Source organism: Balaenoptera acutorostrata, chromosome 18 (genome assembly GCF_949987535.1).
Source record: "Balaenoptera acutorostrata chromosome 18, mBalAcu1.1, whole genome shotgun sequence".
NCBI lineage: Eukaryota > Metazoa > Chordata > Mammalia > Artiodactyla > Balaenopteridae > Balaenoptera > Balaenoptera acutorostrata.
Genome location: NC_080081.1, coordinates 77,227,303 through 77,244,721, shown reverse-complemented (window position 1 = coordinate 77,244,721; position 17,419 = coordinate 77,227,303). Strand labels below are relative to the sequence as shown.

At 47.3% G+C, this 17,419-nt stretch overlaps 2 protein-coding genes across 2 annotated transcripts in view; both read right to left on the bottom strand.

The window, feature by feature from the left end:
- Window positions 1-630: 630 nt before the first annotated feature.
- Window positions 631-6,134, bottom strand: SHISA2 (shisa family member 2). Its single transcript, XM_057532596.1, has 2 exons — window positions 5,804-6,134; window positions 631-2,837 (listed from the first exon to the last, which is right to left on the bottom strand). Exons 1-2 carry the CDS (start codon window positions 6,132-6,134, stop codon window positions 2,284-2,286), a joined length of 885 nt encoding a protein of 294 aa, XP_057388579.1. The 3' UTR covers window positions 631-2,283.
- Window positions 6,135-10,775: 4,641 nt separating this feature from the next.
- The window catches only part of LOC103010209 (phospholipid-transporting ATPase IB-like), a 104,039-nt gene continuing 97,395 nt past the window's right edge, over window positions 10,776-17,419 (bottom strand). The window contains 2 exon segments of the mRNA XM_057532719.1: window positions 10,776-14,267; window positions 14,561-14,823. Coding sequence (XP_057388702.1) covers window positions 14,766-14,823 — 58 coding nt within the window. The 3' untranslated portion in view covers window positions 10,776-14,267; window positions 14,561-14,765.

The window sequence follows — 17,419 nt, the reverse complement described above, 5'->3', positions numbered from 1 at the left end:
AGCTTAGAATGGCTTTCACATTTCGAAATAGCTGGGGAAAAAAAAATCAAAAGTAGAATATTTTGTGACATGTGAAAATTATATGAAATTCACATTTCCGTGTCCATCAATCAGGTTTTATTGGAACGCAGCCATGCTCATTTATGTACCTTCTGTGGCTGCTTTTGTGCTGTAGCGGCAGAGCTGAATAGTTTTAGAGACAACGTGCAAAGCCTAAAATACTTACTCTCTGACTCTTCACTGAAAAAAAAAAAAAGTTTGCCAGTCCCAGGCTGCGGGATCTCTAAGGCCCTTTTCACCTCCAAATTCCTAAGAACTTTACTTCCTTAGATAAGCTGGAATCCTCCATCAAAGATAACATACAGAACACACATTAGCCTGCTAATATAATGATCCCAAAAGGACTGTTTGTTTTGTGCTGTCAACGTTTCCCATGGAGCACGTAAAATACCCACTGACTCACAACATACTATCGACTTCAGAGATATCAATCACTTTTAAAGGTAGGCTCTTTGTTCTAGAAGGCAATGTTTATGATTTTTAGCAATTTTCCCCTATTAATAGGTTTAATAGACCATCCGAAAAATTACCAAGTAGAATGAAAATGAAAAAACCCAACTCCCCTAGGAATTCATGCCATAAAATATTTATTAATAAGTAAAATGATTTTCCCCTGCCTTTGGCTATTAAAAGATTTGATGGGGTATCTTTGTTGACACCAATTGCCAACAATGGTTTTACATTTTTCAGTCATGAGATAGACAGAGATACAGACAGGTGTTAGAAAAGGTAGACAGATCATAGACAGATGACCATAGATACAGATATAAATATGTGTAAAAGACCATACCTTACAACCATTTAATTACAAATCTTGGTTTTGCCAGCAGTTGGAAATTTACTGGCATACACTTCAACTTATTTCTTGTAAGGGAACAATACACAAATAAATTCACTTGAATTTCATAATTCAGAACACTGGTAATGAATACAGTGCTTGCTGAGGACTAAAAGAGAGAGGAAAACAAGAACTAACTTTGTGGAGAAGAAAGGCAATATCTCTTTGAAAAGCTCTTCTCAACTTGATAGTCTCTCTTGCCTGAAAAACAAGACATTTTGATAACGACAGTATAAAAAGCCTACGATTTGCGAAGTAAATCGAATCTGTGGTTTAAATTTCATCCCAAGTCTCAGATTTTGGCTGAGGAGCGATACTAAGTATCTCTCTCTGCAAGCGTTTCTTTGAGCTTTTCTAGGGAAGACAAGAAAATGTTTTATCAGATCTAGGCAGAAAGGCTGACGTTCATTTATAACAACAGTAATTACCTGCACTCAGTACTATATGAACACGGAGGTCTGAACGCCAGAGTGAAATGCCAAGCCATACCACACAGCAAAATTAAGAGTCATTTGGAGAAGGAGCAGGTGATAGAGTTTATGATTTCAATATGAAAACACTTTATTACTCTTCTCAGATGTCAATGTAAAGTCAGAAATTTAAAAGATACAATCGAGAAGGGGCTGAATGGTTTTATTATTACACCATCACTACTTCAAGATTAAAATAATCCCAGAGTTCTGAAATGTCATCAGTTAAGTAACTATACAATTTCTTTCAGCCTCTTTTTAATGTAGGAAATCACTTTGTAATAAGATCTCTACACAAGGTAAAAAAGCACAAAATAGACCCAAAAAAAGCACAAAAATAGACAATATATATATATATCTTTTTACAATGAATTAAGATGTGCTTGGAAAATGCTGGGATCAAGGACTAACCTCAGAGTCCAAATTGGTTTCCTTTTATAAGAATTGTACTCTTTACATCCCCCCTAAAACCTTGGATGCTTATTAGAAGCTGGCCCAGGTAAAAGGGAGGGAACAACTATTCTGATCTTGTACCAATACAATAAAAAATAAAAAAGAAGTAACAGTAACGAAATAATAAAAACACTTCATCAGTTTACAAAATTCTTTCGACAGCCACACCTCAAGGGCACTTAAGGGCTCACATGTGTCACACAACCACTGGCGACGACACAGGCATCTCCAGGGGATGCTCTTCTCCATCATAAATCCATCATGCACTGGGATGAAACATGTCCAGAAACGCTAATTTGGAGAAACATGTTTTCATACAGTTTGGGGGCAAAGCAAGCCATCCAACAGAATCGTGCCACAAACACCAGCGATACGCTGGGACTTCCACGTTGAGAATCCTTCCCAAGCCCACAGCTTCCGCCTTCCTCTGTCTGGTACAGGACCCCGGCGCCTCACCTTGCGTTACACAGTCACGGCTGGGTACATCTTCTGTTCGCTGTTAGTGTGAGGGAAGGGGGCCTGGATCTGCCTGTAGCCCGTCTGCAGCCCGTCCAGGAACGGGGGCACCGGGGTCATAGGCACCGAGTCGTGCTGCACCGTGTACCCCACGAAGGGGGGATGCAGGTACTGCCCCTGGTGGGGCACAATCTGGGTGGCCTGCTGACAGTTGAGCACGGAGAAGTTTGTGGGCATGTTGACGTACACGTTGTTCATGGTGCCCTCGGGCAAACAACAGTTGGTCTGTGACCTGGTCGGGGGCCCCCGGGCCCCCGAGTTGGCGCTGGAGCTGGAGCTGGCGGCCGTGCTGGACTGGCGGGAAGAGGAGCTTCGGGAGGTGCTGGCGCTGGGGATCATGGGGATGGTCTCCACCATGCGGGGCCCCCCCGGGGCCCGGCTCTGCTGGGGCTCCTGCTTGGGCCGCAGGCATCGGCAGCAGCAGGCGGCCACCAGGGACCCCAAGACGATGAAGGCGACAAACACCGACCCGACGATGAGGAAGGGCACATAGATGGGGACTGAAGAAAAGGAGAGAGACATACCGTGATGACTTCCTGTAAGGATGCAGGAAGAATCGGGGATGGGCAGCGGAGATGGATAAGTGAACAACGGCGGTACCCAGAAGCCGGGAACCTGGGCCGGGCTGGCGTGTGCGCTTATCGGCCGCACACAGGAAGCACCGTCCTTTATCAGGTGCTTAGGGATGGCGGGGGGCACAGTAGGGCCTGCCTACGGGCACCGGGGATCAGCCCCCAAAGCAAAGCTGTTAACGCTGACAGCTAGACTCACCAACTGCAACGCTCATGGAGGCAAAGACCCAGTTTAGCAGAAATACGAGTTTAACGGTTTAAGACTGTTCTAAAATCCCTAGAGTAACGGAACTGCCCACATTTCAGTCTACCCTAACAGACAGTTTGTAGGGTCTGCACAGAAATGAGTTGAAATTATTTCAAAGTCTTTTCTCCCCCCAGAAAATTATTTACATTCCTCGTAAACCTCTGTGACCATTTTTTCGCAGGCTCTTGTTTCATAGGCAAATAAATCAAAAATTTAGGGCAGACCCTAGTCACAACCATTTCCAAAAAGAGTCTGTAAGGTACAGAGATCAAAGAAGGGATTTAAAAAAAAAAAAAAAAAGCCCTCCACACACACTTGACAAGCCGAAGGCTGGTCCCTGGGACGTGGGCCTGGCAGGGGGGAGGCCGTCCAGGCAGCAGGTCAGCATGAAACAAGGTACCGAGGAGGACAGGCTTGACATCTGTTCCAGAAGGAAGAGCCCGCAGTGAGCCGAGGCCCCAGGCAGGACCACGTGGCTGAGGCGGAGCTGTCAGGTCCGGAGTTAGGACACTGGGTTCCGTGTGAAGAACCACAGGGAAAGCCCGCAGAACCAAAAAGCAATGGGCATCCTACTTAACAAGGGAGGTTTAGTCCAGCAAATGAAACTGTCAAGATAAAAATAAACACTTTACTAAAGTCAGTAGCGAGCTCCAGTTTTCAATTATTTTACTTAAAAAGATCTTCGGGGTGCCGTGGGCCTAGCACCACCGGGTTTCAGAAGCTGGACGCACTGGCTTATGGGGGCCGGGAATCAGGAGGGAGGGGTCTGTGGAATCCCACCCTATGTGACCAAGAACCCATGTCTTCTGACGTGTTCCTGCCCATCTCCTTGACTATTCGATTAGACGCCACACGAGGACGGGGACTGGTCCCGCTGGTCTCGGCAAAGGGCAGCGCCAGCGCGTGGTCCAGGGAGACGCTCAGCTCTCCCTCGCCTGAAGTCACAGACGCGAAACGCCCTCTGCCCGCTAGGGCAGCAGCCGTTCTAATCACGCTCCTTGGACAGAACTGACATTCCTGCAGTCAGTGTTTCTAGAGCATAGTACCACACGGAGCCATGGGGAAATGATGCCTTGTGTAAGTAAAACATACTTTATCAAGTATGCAACCAAAGGCTGACGATTGAAGACTTCATTTTCTAAATTAAAGATACCAGCCCTATATGTTATCAAGTAAACAAGTAACAGTTTAAAAAACAAAAACAAAACACCCCCAAAGCAGTCTAAGTCCACATGATGAGTTTTGGGGAGAAATCACTGTTCTCTTTCCAGGATTTTAATTGGAAGAGTAAATAACTCAGGGCAGAGAAGGCAGTGTTCCTGGAAGCCCTCGGCTCTGCTTAATTAGACATGCGCTGTCCTTCTTGAGTGCAGAAGTACAGAATTTTTAGGAGAAAAGATTCAAAAGTGGAATTTAGAAAGCATCCCCACATACCACGGCGTCTTGAGAAGTCGGCTGCCTACTGATTTGTCCACAGTCAGCCCAACTTCTAGGAGGCCAGCAAAAGCCCAACTTGGCGCACACAGAGAAAGCAGTCAAGCGGCGTGCCCTTGGCCCATCCCCCCAGGTTTATTCGGGAGGCCACACACCCCGCTATGCTGCGCTTGCCTTCTAAGACGGCACCTCTTCTGGAATTACCCTCCCTTCTCCTCTTCAGAGTCAAGGCAGCAGCCGACCAGTAGGAGTAGCTAATAAAATGCGTGACTGCAAAGGGAAGGACGGAAACGAGCTGCCTCTCAGCAGCCCCAGCCAGCTCTGTGAACAGGGACCAGCGGGGCCCCGGCTCAGGCGGCTGGAACCCTGGGCTCGGGGGGTAGTATTAATATAAACAGTCCTCTCCTTCTCATAACGGGCGGAGACGCCCCTCCGGGCCATGTGTGCCCTTCCACCTCCACCCGGACCACATCCTCCCTCCCAAACACATTCTGGGATAGGCCCTCGAGGGAGGGGTCTGGGAGACTGGTGACAAGCAGAGGCAGTGAAACCCATCAAATGCTTTCACGCATTTGTTTCTCCAACTCCAACTTGGGCAATCTGAAAAAATACAGTTAAGGAATCAAGGCCACAAAGAGCAGAGCTGGCACCGCTCTGATGTCACACCTACCAAGTCCGACGTGGTAAGGAGGCCGGGGCGGGGGAGCTGCACCTTAGGGAGGGGTAGACTCTCCCCCGGGGTCTGGTAGAGCCCGTCACCCTCAGGAAGGCCCAAGGAGCGGCCTTCCCTCCGAGGAGCCCTCAGGTGCCCCGGCCAGCCCTCTCGCTAGGGGGCGCCGCCAAAACATGACCCCGTCCTCGAACTTAGACCCATGGAGACAGGAGACCCGGGAGGGGGCACGGAGACCCCTGGGCAGGAGGCACGTGGGGCTGGCTGCGGCCTGCCATGCCTTGGATGTTTGGGTTTTCTCCGGAAAACCCAAGCCAAGCCGCTTTTTAGCTGAAAGATGGGGAAACTGAGGCCCAGGGCGCTGAACCGGTGTTCCGTTCCACACAAAGTAAAGGCTGCGCCAGGACGCAGGCACCGCCTCCCGGTCCAAGCCCCTTTCCTGAAGTCGCAGGCTCCGAATTCCCTTCCCCTCTCCCAGGCTGCCGGGTCCCGCCGGCGAGGCAGAGCCCCTTCCTCCCCTCTCCGCTCGCCCGGCCCGCCTACCTGCCGAACCGTCGGGGCCGTCTTTGTCCGCGCGGCCGGGCTCGCCGGCGCCCTGCTGGCGGTCGTTGTCGCAGCCGCCCTGGTCCAGGCGCGCCTCGGCGCTGGAGCAGCAGTAGCGCAGCGCGCAGCTGCCGCAGCAGATGGTAGCGTCGCCGCCGTCGAAGCGCTCGGGGCACTGGAAGCCGATGCGCCAGACGCCCTGCGCGTCCAGCCAGCCGTGGCAGTACTCGCCGCTGGCCCGCGCCCCCGCCGCCAGCAGCGCGGCCAGCAGCAGCCGCAGGAGCGAAGCGGCGTCCCGGGAGGAGGCGGCCGGGCGGCGTCCGCCCCACATGGCACCACCCTGGGCGCGGGCGGCGCGTCTCCAGAGGGCGCAGGGCCGACTCCGGGAGGTGGCGGCCCGGCGCCCCGGTCCCGGCGGTGCTGAGGCCGGGGCCTCTCCGCTGAGTGTCCCTTCCGCGGCGCCTTCCGCGCGGGCCCCCGCCCCCCCGCCGCGACGTCCGGGAGCTAAGCCATGCCCTCCCTCGGCCGGCGGCCCGGCCCCAGCAGAGGCTGCCTGGAACTCGTGGGCACTCGCCGATGGAGCTCTCCGGGTGCGACTCAGAGGGCCCCCGGGGCTGCCGTTCCGCAGCCCCCGGAGGCTTCACCCGCGACGGGACCCTCCCCGTGCATCCCCGAGGGAACGCTCGCTCGAGCCGGAGGACCGCTGGGCGCGCCGCTGCGGACCCGGAGCCAGGGCGCTGCCGCACAGTTTAAGCCTCGGGATCCTGCGCGCTAGTCGTGGCGCGTCTCCTGGCCTTTATTCCCCCCTCGGGCGGCGAGAAGAGGCCAAGGCGGCGGGCAGCAGGCACAGGGCTCCGGGCAGCAAGTGCAGCGGCCGGCCGCGCTCAGCCTCCTGCGCTCCGAACTCGGTCCGCATGGCTCCGGCTGCACTGCCCGGGCCGCCCCCCGGGTGCAGCCACCACGTTCCGCTCCGCGGGCCGGACGGTCGATCCTCCCGGCGCACGCGGGCGTCCGGGACGCGGACGAGAACCGACGCGCCCCGCCGGGGTCCCGGGAGCCAGCCGCGGCTGCTGCTGGGCGCGGGTCCAGGCGGGCAGCTCGCCCTGCTCCCCTTCTCTGCTCTCCGGCCTCGGCGCGCTCCGTCTGGCTCCCCCTCCCCCACGCCGCTGCGCCCTGGGTAGGTGCGCACCGCTGGGCGCCTCCCACGGAAGTTTCGGTCCCCGGGGCTGCGGAACAAGCCGAGCGCAGCGGCCGCCCGCCCACCCGCGCGCCCAGCCCCGACTCGCCCGCCGCGCCGCTGCGCTGCGCTCTTAAGAGGAGCTGGCGCCGCGGGCGCGCATGCGCGATGGGGCCGCCCCGCCCCCGCGGCCCCCGGGGCCGCGAGCCCTTCACTCTCGGGCTTGAGCGGCCGCGGGCCGTGGGCTGCCGGGTAGAACGGGCGCGGGAGACAACGGCGCTCGAGCTAACATAGTAACAGCAGTAACGGCAATAAGGGCAAACTCAACTTGCTTATTGCAGGTCGTAGGCGGCATTCACAGTTCGGATTCTCACAACTTCCCAAAGAAGGGTGTTAATTGCGCTCCATTTTACAGACGCTGAAGTTGCCACTTAGACTCACTTGTCCCTCCGATGTCCAGGCCGCGGCCGGTCACTGGCCTGGGGCTGCGTGGTGGGCTCGGGCTTCTGCTAGGTGGGGTGGAGACTTGCCAGATTTGGCCGCTGTCCGGATGATCTGTGTCGCTTTTCTTTCTAAATTTGGGCAGAGCGATTTATTGGATTCAGGCAGAAAGGTGCCTCGGCTCCACATTTGGCCCCGATGGTGTAGACAGCTGCGTGAGGAAGCAAACGAGGCTCCGACGGACCAGCACCGCGGCTTTGAGGAGGAGAGATTAATAGCTCCTGTCTTGCGGAAGCTGAAACAACAGGTGCTGATGCTATTAAAGCCGCCGTGATTATTTTTAAAGGATCTGGTGACCCTTCCGACACGGTCTGGAAGTCAGCGACCTGACATCTAGGCCCAGCCCGACCAGAAAAAGAATCTTGCATTTTGCTGGCCTCAGTTTCTTCATCTTTAAAGTGGAGCATAAGAGGTGCTGACCACTGAGGTTCCCCCCCCAAGTCCGTGTCTATGGAACACAAAGCAATTTTATTCACAGCAAAGACGCCGCTGTTCAGGCACCGTCGGGCACTTGGGCGGGCCGGGTCACCGCGCGGACTAGGGCAGGGTGGCCTCCCTGCCACTCGCCCCACGGAATCAAAAGGAAAAAACCGACCCTACGCCCTGGAAGCAAACACCTTACTCTTTTCAGTAAACCTCTCTCCAAGCACTGCACTTGATTTCATTGGACTTTGCGGCGGGGGGGAGGGGTATTTTTAGCTTCATAAAATTATGTATTTTAAATGCACCGGCCACGAACTTTTCTAAACCTAGTAAATGAACGAGGTTTTAATATCGAATTATTCGTTCCACAACTACAAGCTAAGCGGTTACAGAATACTGTGTTCTGTGTTGGGTCCTGGGGATTCTCCAAGAAGCCAGACGTCGTGGCCATTTCCTTCAAAGAGAGATGAAAGTCTCTGGAAATGGGACAGAGAGACAAAGAACTGAATAAGCAAAGATAGCACAAGTATTACAAAGTTATGATCGGTGATGTACAGGGTCAATTTAAAAGCACATAACCTGGGGGTCGGGAGGGGAGGGGTGTCAGAAAAATCATCAGAGCAACAGCTCTTAGACCAGAAGCAGCCGAGGGAAGACTCGTTTTTCAGATTCTTTTTCTTAGAAAACATTGATACTGTGAGCTAACGTGTATTGAAGGCTTACTCCGTGCCAGGCACTGTGCTGCGTTTTACGTGCACATTTAATCCTCACAGCAACCCTACAAAGAAGACGGAATTACTCGCCTCACTTTGCTGGTGAGGATGACTTGCCCAGTCCTTACCGACAGAAAGTCACGGTTTGCCTGGACTCCAAATCCTGCCCCCGACGCTGCTGGCCACCAGTCTCCACTACAGAAAGCCCGGAATGAACTGCTGACTCTACACTAATCGCCGGATGGCTAGGCATCGTTATTCCCCATGGCACCATAAAATGACTGGGGTGGGGTTCAGAGGGTTAATACTTCACTTTTTTTTTTTTTTTTTTGCCTTTGGGGAAAAAATGAATGCAAGGGAATTGTCCATTTCTTCAGACAGTACTTACGCCATATCCTCCTTCCACTATCTATTTATCCTCTTCTCCAAAACACCCATGATTTGTCAGTTTATTAAAGAAGAAAGCACTGTTGGCCATATTCATACTGAAACTGATTTATGACCTGGTAATGCCAGAGCTGAAACACAAGAAGTTTTTCCCAAATGGTTCAGAACCATTAGAATGGTTAGTCCACAACCAGCAGACTTGGAAGTGCAGAGCTCTGAGCAAATTCATCCTCTTTTTTTTTTTTTTTACTGCTGTGTTCCTTGATTCCCTAAAAGTGAAGGAGAGGCCTGTTTCATGGTTCCTCGATGTGGTGGTTGGCTGTTATCAATGCTCATAGAGACTTTACACCACTCTGTTCCTGCCTCTGACTTGATTTTACTTTTTCTTTGTGTGTCTAGTATGTTGTATTGAAATTTTTTATAAAATAAGTTGTCAAGTACTCACTGAGCATCTCTGTGGGAGGTGCCACTGGGTCATATTAAGGTGGCAATGTTCCTTCCATAAGGAATTCCCTCACCATCCTTGACAGACAGTCTTGAACTATTTTACTAGTCTTTTCCGAGCAACGGTAACTAGTTATCAAAATATATAGGTAGGGCTTCCCTGGTGGCACAGTGGTTGAGAATCTGCCTGCCAATGCAGGGGACACGGGTTTGAGCCCTGGTCTGGGAAGATCCCACATGCCGCGGAGCAGCTGGGCCTGTGAGCCACAACTACGGAGCCTGCGCGTCTGGAGCCTGTGCTCCACGACAAGAGAGGCCGTGATGGTGAGAGGCCCGTGCACCGCGATGAAGAGGGGCTCCCACTTGCCACAACTGGAGAAAGCCCTCGCGCAGAAACCAAGACCCAACACAGCCATAAATAAATAAATTAATTAATTAATTAAAAAAAAATATATATATAGGTAGTAGTAATATTATAATCAAAACTAAATGTCAGGCAGTCTGCCAAAGTAGATTTAAACACCTATGAAGGAGTGCCCTCCTCCCTCTTAAAAAGTTGAATTCTGTAGACACTAACTGCAAAAGTATATTTTCAGTTTATTTGCAAAAGTATATTTTCAGTTTATTTTGCTTTTCAGTCTGTGCCTCTCTCTCTCTCTCTCTCTCTATATATATATATATGTGTGTGTGTGTGTGTGTGTGTGTGTGAATAAAATGCATTTTATCACCATCTACCGACTTCGACCTTTGTGTTTTTGATTGCTCAAACTGAACTTGATTCTTATTTGCTACCTCTGTTTTGCCTTTGGACGTTTTCCTCTTCAATTTGTTATGATGTTTCTTAGTACCTGTCACTCTGCTTGTTCATATAGGATTCCTAGCTGTGACATGGGCTGCAATCAACCCCATTTTAAAGCACTCTTGTGTAGCATCAGCATACATGGTGAAAAAAACGACGTAGTCAGCTTTATCCTTGAATCAGGCTCAGTGCGGCAAGAGGCTCATGATTGCGAGAGGCACGAGGGGGAGGAAACCACCACTTCAGGTTGCTTGATGCACAATCACTGTGATATGTGTGTCTTTTGAGTAGAATGAGGGCAAAATCACACACACTGTTTACATCGTTATTTCTCTCCCTCTCATTATTCTTTTTCCACCAAGCTCCTACACAGTAGTTGAATTTACGTAATTCGAATGTGCAAATGACATACTTTCTTGATCAAACAGAGCAGCCAGAGGAGCTAAGTAAAACACTTATCCTTCTAAAACATAGAAAATCAGTTGCTCAATATTAGTGCACTGTTAACTTTAATTGTAACACCTAACAGAATGTTATATTTTACCGCTAGGAAAAAAAAAATACAATTGATTTAAAAACAAACTTCTGACATATCTTTAAGAGTACAAGTACAAAGTCATAGAACTAAAGAAATGATTACTTATAACTCGGCTAACTGGAGTTGATGCAAATCATATGGAGGTAATCATATTTCCTTTGGCTGGAAGTTCTAAAAGCTGCAAGATCTACAGTGATTTTCTGTATATTTCAGGAAGAACAGAGGTTCCTACCATCTGCACACCAGTCAGCAGTCTGTTTAGGAAGAATGGCTTTCCCTGGGTTCATTCCCTTCTTTCCCTCCTCTTTTATAAATAGGAGTAGTACTGAAAACTCACATTTGGTTTACCAGAAGTTCTTTTAAGTTAAAGTGTTTGTGTTAACAAATGAGACCGCAAACCCAAACAAATATGTTAATTTACATTTCTTTTAATTTTGTCTTGTGGTTTACTTAACCTCATCTGAAAATAAAAACGGTCATAAAATTTTGAAAAAAAAAATCTTCCTTGTTGCTTTAAAAGTTTTCATCTTTCATCCTCCTGTTTTTTCCTTGTAATTAATATACTGACTTTCAGAAAAGTAATTTCCATACTTAAAATTCTTTTTCTTCTCATCTACTATTAACTTTAAACATTTGACGTACTGCTCTCCCTGCCCCATCCTCACCCCTAACCCCAGAGTTTTACGGAAACATTTTTATGTTGATTTTGATGTTTACTATTGGTATATTTTCTTTTTGAAGATACGGAGTTAAAAACCACCCAGGACTTCTTCCAGTAATGCCAGAGTGTCTAAAAGGGTGGCGTAAACAAAATCAACATAATGTCAAAAAGCCTGCAGCAAGTTTTTGCAAATCATATATCTGAGAAGAGTCTAGCATCCAGAGTATATATACAACTCAACAACAAAAAGACAAACCCAATCAAAAAACAGGCAAAGGACTTGAATAGACATTTCTCCAAAGAAGATACACAGCAAGCATATGAAAAGATATTCAACATCACTAGTCATTAGGGAAACGCAAGTCAAAATCACAATAACACATCATACCTACTAAGATGGCAATGGTAATAATAATAAACAGAAAATAACAAGAGTTGGAGAGCATGTTGAGAAATTGGAACCCACACTTTGCTAGTTGGGAATATAAAGCCACTGTGCATAACAGCTTGACGGTTCCTCAAAAGTTGGACACAGAGCTACCATATGACTCCGCAATTGCACTCCTAGGTATACATACCCAAAAGAGTTGAAAACATATGTCCAGCCTGGCGCAGCCAAATAAAAATAAATAAATATATATATATACTTTAATAAAAGATAATTGGACAATATTTTAAAAACTACACACAGCATCACTATTTATAATTGCCAAAAAGTAGAAACAACTCAATGTCCATCTACCAATGAACAGATAAACAAAATGTGGTCTATCCATACAACTGGAATATTATTTGGCCATAAAAAAGACTGAAATACTGACACCTGCTACAACACGAATGAACCTTGAAAACACTATGGTAAACCAAAGAGCCAAACACAAAAAGGCATATAATGTATGATTCCATTTATATGAAATGTCCTAAATAGGCAAATCCATAGCAACAGAAAGAAGGTCAGTGGTTGCCTGGGGCTGGGGAGGGAGGGCAGAAGGGGAAGTGACGGCTTAATGGGTATAGGCTTTCCTTTTGGGTTGAAAATGTTTTGCAACTAGAAGTGGTGACAGTCGCACAACCTTGTGAATCTACTAAACCATATTAATGGGAAAATTTATCTTATGTGTATTTTACCACAATAAAGAAGAATCTAGAAAAAAAAAAAAAAGATTGCAGCTGTGAAACTGGCCATCTACCTGTGATGTCACATGAAGGTCCTGAAGCAGGTTCACTAATCCAGTCTCAAAACTCTATTCTCCTAATGATGACTGACACTGGAAGATGATCAGCTAAAAAGTTCTGCATCACAGTCAGATACTTCTGAATGTAATTCCAAGCCTCGAAGATGAATGTTGCAAAACCTCCGTTATGGACTTAAATTATGTCCCCTCCCCCCCCAATTCATAGGTTGAAGCCCTAACCCCCGATGTGACTGTATGCGGAGAGACAGATACAGGAGGTGCTAGGGAGATAATCAAGGCTAAATGGGGCCATAAGGCCCTAAGCCAACAGGACTGCTGTCCTTCCAAGAAGAGGAAGGGATGCCAGGGGTGGGCACGCACAGAAGAAAGAGCAGTAAGGACACAATGAGAAGACGGCCGTCTACAAGCTAAGGCGAGAGGCCGCAGGAGACCAAACCTGCCGGCACCTTGATCTCAAACTTCCAGCCTCCAGAACTGTGGGACATAAATTTCCATTGTCTAAGCCCCCTAGTCTGTGGTACTTTGTTATGGCAGCCTGAGCTGACCAATACATCCTTCCTTCCCTGCTCCCTCTAGTCCACTGATGGCAGGAATGCATAAGACAACTGAGGTCTTCCTAAAATGTGAGGCAGCTTGGGTCACAGCCCTATACCTGTGGACCACAGAGGGAGGAGCTGCAGTGACTGGAGTATGTGCTAGAAACAGCTTGAGGAAACTAGATACTCATTTAGAATACGGTACTTAAGGTAAATGTATGCTGATTCAAAATGGTCGGACAATTCTACTCCTGGGCATATAGCCAGACAAAACTGTAATTCAAAAAGATACACGTACCCCAATGCTCACTGCAGCACTATTCACAATAGCCAACAACCGTAAACAACCTAATGTCCATCAACAAATGAATGGATAAAGAAGATGTGGTATATATCAATATATACAATGGAATAGTACTCAGCCATAAAAAAGAATGAAGTAATGCCACTTGCAGCAACATGGATGGACCTGGAGATTCTCATACTAAGTGAAGTAAATCAGACAGAGAAAGACAAATATCATAAGATATCACTTATATATGGAATCTAAAATACGACACAAATGAACCTATCTATGAAAGAGAAACAGACTCACAGAGATAGAGAACGGACTTGTGGCTGCCAAGGGGGTAGGGGGTGGGAGAGGGATGGATTGGAAGATTGGAGTTAGCAGATGCAAACTATTATCTATAGAATGGATAAACAACAAGGTCCTCCTGTATAGCACAGGGAGCTATATATAATATCCTATGATAAACCATAATGGAAAAGAATATGAAAAGGAGAATGTGTATGTGTATATATATATATATAACTGAATCACTTTGCCATACAGCAGAAATTACACAACACTGTAAATCAACTATACATCTATAAAAAAAATAGGCTGGAGAATGGGGTTGGATACCCCAGGTCCAGGTTCAATTTCCCCCGGAACGTTGTATTCATGTCTCTATTGATATAACTGGGATTATGATTCCTTTTGTCTTTCTGTCTAGACAACAACTCCTTGAAGGCACAAACCAAATCCTGTTCATCTTTGGGTCCCACAGTGTAGACTTGGAGCAGGCTCGGTTTATGAAGCTCGTGCTATATGCCAGGCACAGAAATACTGAAGTGTTACTTTCAAGGAATTGAATTCAATAAAACACACCTAAATACGAAAGCCATTCTGAGTGTAGCAATTTGGAGATAAAATATCTGGTAAGACTAGGGTCCCAAACCTGGCGCTGGGGATGAAATCCTTGGACAGTGGGTTCAGAGGGAGGGAATTTCTAGTCGGAGCCTCCCAGGGCCCCACCCCATAGAATACTTTTGAGGCTTAAGGTGAGAGTGGTTTGCAATGAAGGGAGATAAGGAACAAGCTGTTTCCTGGGTGTCACCTGGTGACGTGGAAAAGTTTGCCGTCCACAGAATCGGTGCCAGCAGCTTGCCTCCTTTGCGGTGTTGGTGGTGGTGGGCATCACCAGGCCTTCCACAGGCACGAGCCAGGTCACCGAGGCTCTGGTTAGCACTGAGAGCCAGGGCTGGCCCACGATGCTGCCAGCCTCCGTGGGTACCACAAAGGTGAGTCTGAGAAGCACAGGGTCACTCTGCGGGGACTCCCACACCAAGGAAGAATTTTCGGATGCAGCAGGGCTGGTCCCTGCAAAGCAAGACAAGGTGGAGTAATGTCTAGTATTACGTCCCATGAAATGATGCTGTTTTACATAGACCTGGAATTGCATATTTTTAATTGAAATAATTCAAAAGGCACTTTGGGGTCATAGGTTCCTTGGGATTTCTGACTCTTAAGATCATTGTTTTTGTATGCCTGGGTCATAGTAAAAAAAAATCCCATTCATCCTGGGTGTTCAGATTTGGCGTAAATAGGAATTTCCTTCATCAAAGCTGCCCCACCAGTCTCCTGGTAAAAACATAAAAAGATAAAAGGACCACTGTGCTGCTTATTAGGCAGAAACAGAATGATGGGATTCACAGCGCTGCCTCGCAGCCCTCGTAATTATCCCTGTCCAAATACTTGAACTTTCTGAAACTGAGCCCTCCCCCACTTTATGGCATCAACCTTTTTGGGGGGGGGTACCTTTTGGATTAGTAAGAGACTTTCTTTGGCTTTTGCAAGAAGTCAACGTCTCAGGAAACAACTGAATTAAACTTCATATTTGTTTAAAAGTCCTTGGATAGCGCCTCACATCTGCGTTTCCTCAAAATGTCTCTGTTGAAAGAATAAAGGGAGAGCGCCCTGCATTGTGCAAGTATTCAAATGAGCAGAAAAGGGTTTGATGAGTTCCATGTCCTACAAATGTTAGCATCCCAATTATACCTTAAGACTTGTTAAGTATTTCAGACCACTTTGCAGCTTTACAGCACTGAGGACACTTCTTGCTTGATATTGTAAGTTCTCGTATAATGTAACTGTTCTCTGGACAGTCTCCAACTTGCTAGCCTTCATTACCTAATTAGAAGAAAGGGTTTTTTGGGTTTTTTTTAAATGTCTTTATGTTAGAAAATATGCTTGAATAGCTCTAAGACTGAAGCTCAGTCAGCTAATAAGGACCCTTGACTACTGAACATCTGGTATGTGCCAGGCATTGTGCTAACTTCTTTGATTATCATTACAGTGTCTCTCCTAATAAGTTTGTTATTAAGTAAGCTAAAAAAAGGTTTAAGTTCATCTACTCCTCTAAAATTTCCAAAGAAGTTAAAAAGGAATTTCCAGCCTATGGAGAATGTCATCCAATTAATCTTAACACAAGTAACATTAGGATTCCTTTCCCAGCCTTTATTGTCAATGAACTGGTTTCTAATGTTACACAAATAAGATGTCTCAGCAGAAAGACACCAATCGCTGGCATTCTTAATTTCTATTACGAATTTCCTTTTTGGTGCACAGCAGTTTGATTTTGTAAGGTATACATATCTTTAGTTCTTTTATTTCTGGAAGTAGCTTGATTGGCTTTAGAGATACGAGGTCCGGAAGAAAATATTAGAAAAACAGAAAGCAGAAAAGTATAGAAAGGCTTCAGGTGATGAGGAAAAAAAAAAAGGTGATGGAGTTTGCTTCAAAACTCCCTTTAACCATGCAAAGGATTATTTTAGGGGGGCCCTTAGTCTCCAGCACAGAGAAGGCAGACCAGAGGAAGTGGAGTCGGGTCACAGAAAGTGGTATTTAAAGCACACTCTCTAACCAGTGTAGATGCAGAAGCAGTAACACAGAGAATGAAAAGAGGGGATGAAATTCCCCAGCCCCTAAGTTCCTTAAGAGCTTATTCAATAAACTCCAGCCTCGGAAGGACGAGGGGTGTCTTAGGATAGCCGTGCCATAGACAGGGCCAGGACTAGTTAAATTCTTGAGATTCCTACTAGTATTCCTTGAATCTTACTACGCAATGTCAAAGTGTTAGGCTTATAAATAAAGAAAACAGCAAACGCGGTTCATCTTTGTTCTTCTGACGTCAATCAAACTTCCTGACATCCTTCAGCAAAGAAAACATTTTAAAAACCAGATGAGACGGCTGCCTCTATAGAAAGGTATCTGGTAGCCCATCCCTGTATTATTTTCATTAAAGTTTGGGAATAATATGCATTTTTAGCACTTTTGAGGGTGGGGGTGGGGAAGAGAGAGTGAGAAGGTGACCCCCTGCTCAAGGGCTACCTTGAGACCTGCTCTCTGTCCGTCGGCAGAGGTAATGAGAATCCAACTCCTGCACATTCGGAAGGCAAGCAGAGTGAGTTTCAGATGTAGGCAATTTACATTTATAGACCAGGTCAAGCAAATTGGACAGTTTAAGTGAGCACTGAATGAAGGGGAACATAAATATGTTGGGGCCAATAAATGGTCATATTTATAGAGTGCAGTAAAACCCGTATCTCTCACTCCACATGAAGAAATCGTGCCAACTGGACTGAACACAGCGGTCCTGACACTGAGTGCTAAAACCATAGGAGGGGCAAACTCCACTGTTGAAATTGAACTTCCAACATCTACAGTACTACTGCAGATGCACTTGCATATCCGATATCCTCCTGGTAGAGAATGAATACCAAGTGCTCTGAAACAAAACAAACAAACAAAACACAAGCAAACGCACAAGCAAAAAAACCCCCGCTTCCTCCTGAACTCATCGATACGTTTCCAGAATCTGTATGGGGCAGCCAAACTCAGCCTGATTTTTGAGAAAATATAACCCATATGTTGCTTGATAGGAAGAGAAAGACTAAGACAGACTCCAACTAATAAT